The sequence below is a fragment of the Nansenia antarctica genome, assembly GCF_963989245.1.
Source record: "Nansenia antarctica genome assembly, chromosome: 1".
Classification (NCBI taxonomy): Eukaryota; Metazoa; Chordata; class Actinopteri; order Argentiniformes; family Microstomatidae; genus Nansenia; species Nansenia antarctica.
The window spans coordinates 38,908,151-38,915,650 of record NC_137674.1 but is presented as its reverse complement, the minus strand read 5'-3'; the positions used below and the strand labels follow the sequence as shown (position 1 = coordinate 38,915,650).

Genomic DNA, 7,500 nt, shown 5'->3' with positions numbered 1-7,500 from the left:
GCTGAAATGGATGGGGATTCATTTAGTTTCATTTACTTCTCTCTCATCTACTCATATGCTCATCTTTTTTCCTATTCCCCTCCACTGGGTTAGCTCTGTCCAACCAATGCATAGTAATCCCTATTTTTTCTCTTTAGTTCCTCACTCCTTTCCTCCCCTCCTTCCTATCTGACCTTCTTTCCCTCTTCCTCCCCTCCTGGGTTGGCGGATAGTTCTGACGGGCCAGACTCGTTTTCCCTCCTGCCATCTGTCCTTCCTCCCCTCTTTCCTTCATTCCTACCCTCTTTCCTTCTTATCTTCCATCATTTCATCCTCCCTCTCCTCCTCCACCCCAACCCCACCTGGGATGACTACCAAGCCAGAGAACAGGCTCTCAGCCCAGGCAACTTCTCACACTCCTGTCCCTTACCACATGTTTACACACTCCTGTCCCCTTGCTACAGATGGTTCCCTTTTGTCCCTTAGCTTGTCCGACACGTGGTTCACATTCCGTGGGTCCATGTCGCCCTCTAGTCCCACATTACTCACTCAGCTGAGGCAATCATCTAGGCAAGGGCACCCTGTACCCAGCCCAGAGGAGGGGAAACAAGGGGAGGAGAAGGATGGGAGGCAGGCCAGCCCCGGGGGTGGGGGGTGGAGGGGTAGCCTGCCTCCCATCCTGACGGGAGAGAGGATAGGAGAGACGATGGATCACGTGGGGGTGAAGAGGAAAAGATGGAGGGAGAGAGAGGGAGAAAGGGAAAGAGGGGGGACGGGGGCAGAGCATGTTCAGTAAGGGGGAGAAGGGGAGATGGGGATGGGGATGGGGGGGTGGATAGGGGGAGCCAGGCCAGTCTTAGGTGGAGGGAGAGGGAGAGGGGTGATGGTTGGGAGCGTAGGTGGTCTTGTCATTAGCTCTGGATTAAAGGAGAAGGTGGCTCCAGAAGATTCACCTCTGATTCACACATATGGACCGCTGGCAAGGACAAGCCCCCCGGGAGACATGACACACACACACACACACACACACACACACTTGAAGACACAGTGACTCACAAGATCACACAGGCTCACTCATGGACAGACTTACACTTACACACACTTACACACACACACACACACACACACACACACACACAGCACATGCACACACACACATGCACAGCACACACAAACACATGCACACGCATACACGCACACGCACACACACACGCACACACACACACACACACATACGCACACACCATTAAGCTAATTAATCAAACCACCCGTTTTAATTAGGACTTAAATCAGTTGCCATGGGAACCTTGCCCCTTTGGAAGGAATCTTAAGGTAACGTCAGGGTTCTACAACATGTCTCCCACTGCTATGTTTTCAATGACTCTGCAGGAGAATGTCCGGGAGGGAAAATCTATAAGATCTAGCTACAAATGATTCAGTTGGTTGCATTTTACCACAGACATATTTTTTGTAGTAGCTTGCCTTGGGGCACAAGATCAGAGAAAGGACAAGTTCGATTTTAAACCCAGACACCGCAGATAAAATCTACCTTTGTGTGCATGTCATGCCGATATTGCTTTCACATTTTTACATGCAATGTAAATCATTGACCGTTTGAATGCCTTGTGAAAAACAAGGTTATATATCAATCAATCAAAAGATGAATCAATCAATGAATCTATAAATCAACACAGAAGAAATCCATGAAAAATGCACAAACATACCACACTTTCATATCATACTTTATTAATAATACAGGTAGATACAAAAACAACAACCTGGAGAGTCTTATTAATGTACGGATAAAGGTGCACTTTCACCATGTTTCAATTACAACTCTATTAACTTCCTGAGGCAATGGACACCCAGTGCAATTATTGACACTCACACTGAAGCAGTCCCTAGGTACACCTCAATAGTCTTAAGTGGCTTTCTCTCCTCCATCTACACTCACTGGCATTTCAGTATTGGTCAGGTGAACAAAAAAAACAGGTACACATCTAGCTGCCATATTGCTCTGCTCTTACCTATCCTTGCGCTTAGAGATCAATGCAGATACAAGACAGATCATCAGGAGAGGAACTCCATGTTAGACTGGTTGGCTGCAGCCCAGTGGTGTCTCTGATAGCCAACCTCCACAGTTGTTGTCATGGTTCCGGTGTTTATTACCTCTCAGTCACTGCAAACAGTAGGCCCGGGGGCCAATGAGATTGGCCTCTGAAGAGACCAGAGAAAGGAAGTGGAAATGAGGATGGGGGGGAAATACCAGCACGCTGCAGGAAGGAAATTGAGGTGGGACAATGGGATCATCTAAGTGTCTGCTTCCCCTTGTGAAAATGCCCTGATAAAGATCCTTGTAGAATTGAAATGTTGTCTGCCTAGTTTGTAAATAAAGGTACGTGGTGGAGCATTTCAGTGTCACAGGCCCTACTTCAGTTTATGTTGTACGTATTTTTCGGTCCTGGAACCCAAGGATGTGCATTTTGATCATGTCTTTCATCTGCACTGATCTAAAGCAATGGGATAGGTAGAAAGGAATTCCCAGTAGGATTCCACTCACGTGAGGGGGTGTGCATGACAGATTGCAGAACATTCGGATGGAAATGCATTATGTAGAACGAGCATGCCCTCCGTGCATCTATATCTGCATAACATTCATTGCACTGCTCCTCAAGCCCCAGGAGAGAAAGCCACAGTATCATTTAAATGCAGGCATATGGTTGTCATTGGTGGGAGCTCCCAACATCCTCCCTAATAGATTCCTCTTTGATATCAGAGGACAGAGCTTCTTCACTCAGCGCTGTAGGACACTTGTGAAAACAGATGCAGTCATATTTCAGGCAGAGGGAAACATATTTATTTGTTTATCTATTTGTCAGGGGCCATGTGTTATTCTTTGAATGAGTGCAGCCATTTGATGCATTGCACCAGATTCAGCACAAGCTAATAAAAGGAGGTGATGATGAAACTAAAAAAAATGACGTCTGTATTACAATGATACAACAATGAATCTGCTCAGATGTTTCCTGATATTAACTTGAAGACAAGGTCATCTCCAAAAGGTGACCTCACTGTATTTGATGCTCAACAAGAAGTAGCTCACAGTACACCATTACTCTACGCTCGACCTATCTGCGCTGTGCACGTCTGCCACCAAGCGGCCCAACAAGGAACTGACCGTGAAGGGTGCGGTATTCAAAAGTGGTCCACTGAAGCGATAGAACGCATTACCCGTGTTCTTCTATGATTGTACCACGTACGCATCACGGTGCAATTCATCGATGACAACAAGCAAACATTCTGAACTCGTCTCCCCACATCTTGAAAGGCGCCTCGTATGTCTCTATGTTTGGTTGGGTACCGAAAAGGTTTTCTGCCAACCAATTTCGACAATCACAAAAATGTTTCTCGATTGTACTAGTATGATATTGCGGTAAGTGTGCACACTGCACGGAATATACACAAGCACCGTAACCTCACTAATATTTCCAGGTAAATTGGCAACACGCAAGCTCAGTATTCATCTCTTGTTACATGAGATTGTTTTGTTGCAATAATGTAACGCGCTGTCTAGTCAATGTTGATGTTACAATATAACCACTAAAGTGAGACTACAATGTAGCCAACAGTAAAGTTCACACGTGTCTGGCAAAGTCGCCTGCCAATCAGTGTCGTTCGAAGTTCCCCATAACCACGCCCCCTGGATGTTGTTTCTCTGCGCTCGGAGCAATCAGATGTTCTGATGTTGAGCTGGCTTATACTTTTAGACGAATCACAGCACTCCTTATTGCCAAAGAACCATCCCTACCATATGCACAAGCATCGGGAAAGCTCTCTGATATCAAGAACCGAGGTATGGATACATTACTGGGGCAATGCTGCGTATTTACAAGCTGTTAAACATACGTGTCGCTCTCAGGAAATAAACGACTTAAGCCCTTATAAACCGTCAGACAATACGTACATACAGTTGAAAACTTTAAATATTTCTAAATGAATTATTCTAGCGCATTATGTTTAGGCGAGGAAAGCAGCCTTTAAATAAGATGACGGTGAACTCCGTTACAATTGGTACTGGATCACTGTCAATGGTGTTTTCGAATTGCAATTTCCAGTTTTGTAACAGATTTCTCTCTCGCAATTGAAAGCCTAAAAGTGCTCCCCGTGACTATAGAAAGAGCAGTTTGGGTTGGGGCAGTGGTGGTGTGCGCATGGGGGAGGATTTTAGCTGACACACAGCTGAACAGAGGCGAAGCCACCAGACAGCCCCTGGATGAATAGGCGTATTGTCGGGCCATCCCTGCTGCCGCTGGCCTAGACGTGTCTGTCATTGTAGCTGCTGGCACGACAGCTGATCACAAATAATTAAAGGTGGCTGGTTTCTGTAGTGTTACGGGCGTAGCGAGCCGATCTGTCGCTAGTCGTTTTATTTCAACGTTCAGGACATCACCATTAGCTCTCCTCGGGGTGACGGCGCGCCGGTGTGTCGCCGTGTTGGGCAGTAAGTTAGCGTTGTCAGGGTGTCCTCCTGTTAACAGTCGGTCGGTGTTGTCGCCCCGTAGTGCCAAAGTCCCGTCCCTGCTAAGGATGCCGCAGACCAACAAGTCCAGAAGCGCCGCGGCCCAAGGTGCCGCCGGGCAGGACCGAGGGGACCACCGAGAGGAACCGGAGCCCGAGGAGCCCCGGGAGCAGGTCCAGGCCGCTGGGGTTGGAGTGGGAGAGGACAACGCTGGGGACAGCGGAATCATCAAGTCCCCAAGTGACCCCAAGCAGTACAGGTAACAACAACCGTATGCTAGCCTACCTTACAATATAGTACAGGTCACTTTAAACATGACATTGCCTGTGTCTCTGACCCCTTACCTTTGACCTTGTCGCTCAGGTACATCGTGCTGCCCAATGGCCTTCGAGCTCTGCTCATATCCGACTACAGCGGTGCGTCCACCTCTGGGGACGAGGAGTCGGACGAAGAGGGTGATGATGAGGAGGAGGGGGGAGAGGGGGGGGAGGAGGAAGGAGATTCTGGAGAGGGAACCGAGGAAGAGTCTGAGGACGAGGAGGATGAGAAGGACAGTGATTTTGAGGACTTGGATGATGAGAATGAAGGGAAGAGGAAGAAGGGACACTCAGAGAAACAGGTATGATCTGGCTGCTTCTCCTCTCGTAGTTATTACAGTATTACGAGCACACAGTACGTATCAGTAATGAATAATTCAGCTGTTTTGGTTTACAGTAAATGCTTCTCTGGAGTCAGTGTAATTGATATTGATCCATATGGATATTATGCCAGCCTATGAAGCATGTGTTATTGTTTTCGTGTGATGATTTATGAAGTCATATACTTTCTGTGACAGTCTGCAGCAGCACTGTGTGTCGGGGTGGGCAGCTTCAGTGACCCCAGCGACCTCCCAGGCCTTGCCCACTTCCTGGAGCACAGTGAGTGTGACCAATGAGCAATGACCTATTTTTGCGCGACTTCCATGGTGGACCTCAGCAGTCTACAGTGGCTTCTGTCCTCTCCTCATCTGTACTGATCTAAAAACAACACACACACAGACACAAACTAGGTCATAGCAATGAGGTGTTAGTACGCCCATAGAGCATTTACTTTCACCTGTCTAGTTCTTCTATGCCAGTGTGATATAGATGAAGAAAAAACAACCTCCTCCCTTTTTTCCTTTTATCTTATGTATTTTGTTGTATCTGCTTTGTTTTTTAAAACGGTGCATCAAGGCACTGTGAAAAAATGCTTGAAATAAAGCCTGACTTGACACTCTTCCTTCCTCTTCTTGGTTCTTCTCTCTTGTTCCTTATCTCCTCTCCTTCCTCTTTCTTGCTCTCTCTCTCTCTCTCTCTCTCTCTCTCTCTCTCTCTCTCTCTCTCTCTCTCTCTCTCTCTCTCTCTCTCTCTCTCTCTCTCTCTCTCTCTCTCTCTCTCTCTCCCAGTGGTGTTCATGGGCAGTGAGAAGTACCCGTCTGAGAATGGGTTTGACGCCTTCCTGAAGAAGCATGGCGGCAGCGACAACGCTTCCACAGACTGTGAGAGGACCATCTTCCAGTTTGACGTCCAGAGGAAACGCTTCAAAGAGGCCCTGGACAGGTGAGGAGAAGAGATCCTTGTCAGAACCAGTCATGACACTGTGCAACAGGAAGGCTTAGAACGTAGTGGTCCTGGGTCAAGAGAATCATCATTGTTCACAATCAATCATCATATATACATCATATATATATATATATATATATATAGCAAACAATGAGCAGCCAACTGCTGGTGACCTATATCTACTGTATACCATATGTGATGTAACATTTATAGAATAACTACTGTCTGTTGTCTGTGTCTGAGTGTGATTGCTCTGTCCCATTCCATGATTGTGCCCACCCCGCTCTCTCCCCAGGTGGGCCCAGTTCTTTATCTGCCCCCTGATGATCCGAGACGCCATCGACAGGGAGGTGGAGGCCGTCGACAGCGGTGAGAGGGGCATTACTCTGGTGTTTGTTTTGGTTTTTTGGCCAAATGCCAACATGACGTCTAGCCCCTCGACTAGGATTGATGATCATAACTTTAATTAGTATAACACGTTTCATTACAAAAGTGATCTCTTAGTGCCCTTTGCAAGGTTAAAAAACAAGTCAATAAAAAACGACATGTGTTGTTGTTAAAGTGCATTGGATTTAATTGGTCTACTCTGTGTTCATCGTTGCTCACCACAGAAGATGGAGTTAGGCTTTGACCCACCGTCCTCAACTTGTAGTTAATGACCAGATCAACTCATGGTTTTAATGCATAGCTTATTCAGGATTTATGAATGGTTTATGTTTCTGTAATGTAGGCCTTAGGCAGGAAGCTCACTCTCTCTCTCTCTCCCTCACACACACTCTTTCTTTCTCTCTCTCTCTCTCTCTCTCACACACTTTGTCACTCTTGCTGTCTCTCACACACACACACACACACACACACTCTTTCTCTCTCTCGCACACACACACTCAGAGTATCAATTGGCCAAGCCCTCAGACTCCCATAGGAAAGAGATGCTCTTTGGGAGTCTGGCCAAACCTGGCCACCCCATGGGAAAGTTCTGTTGGGGTGAGTAAATACATACACACTTGCAGTATACACACTTTACGTTGTCGTTTCTGTTTCGGTAACCTGTGGTGGATGCCTAACCAGGCCAAGCCCAGTACAGCTCAGCTCAGTTAGGCAGTGTGAAGTACGATGAAAATGTTGTCTCCTGAAAGTGAAATGTTGTCTCCTGGCTACCGTGTTGTCGCCAGGTAACGCCCAGACGCTGAAGCACGAGCCCAAGAAGAATAAGATCAACGTGTACAAGCGGCTGCGAGCCTTCTGGAAGAGGCACTACTCCGCCCACTACATGACCCTGGCAGTGCAGTCCAAAGGTGAGAGCAACCCATCCCAGAAACACTCCTTTCTAGAGCAAGACCCTCTCAATCGATTCCAGAACCAATACATCATTTATGACGGTTACATCAAACATCAAAATATACCACACCATCATAGTAC

At 47.0% G+C, this 7,500-nt stretch overlaps 1 protein-coding gene across 1 annotated transcript in view; it reads left to right on the top strand.

The window, feature by feature from the left end:
• Positions 1-3,807: 3,807 nt before the first annotated feature.
• Positions 3,808-7,500, top strand: part of nrd1a (nardilysin a (N-arginine dibasic convertase)) — a 14,908-nt gene continuing 11,215 nt past the window's right edge. The window contains exons 1-8 of the mRNA XM_080534758.1: positions 3,808-3,832; positions 4,542-4,757; positions 4,862-5,117; positions 5,334-5,415; positions 5,925-6,078; positions 6,377-6,450; positions 6,970-7,065; positions 7,254-7,376. Of these exons, the coding sequence (XP_080390884.1) occupies positions 4,567-4,757; positions 4,862-5,117; positions 5,334-5,415; positions 5,925-6,078; positions 6,377-6,450; positions 6,970-7,065; positions 7,254-7,376 (976 nt within the window). The 5' untranslated portion in view covers positions 3,808-3,832; positions 4,542-4,566. The remainder of the gene's footprint in view (positions 3,833-4,541; positions 4,758-4,861; positions 5,118-5,333; positions 5,416-5,924; positions 6,079-6,376; positions 6,451-6,969; positions 7,066-7,253; positions 7,377-7,500) is intronic.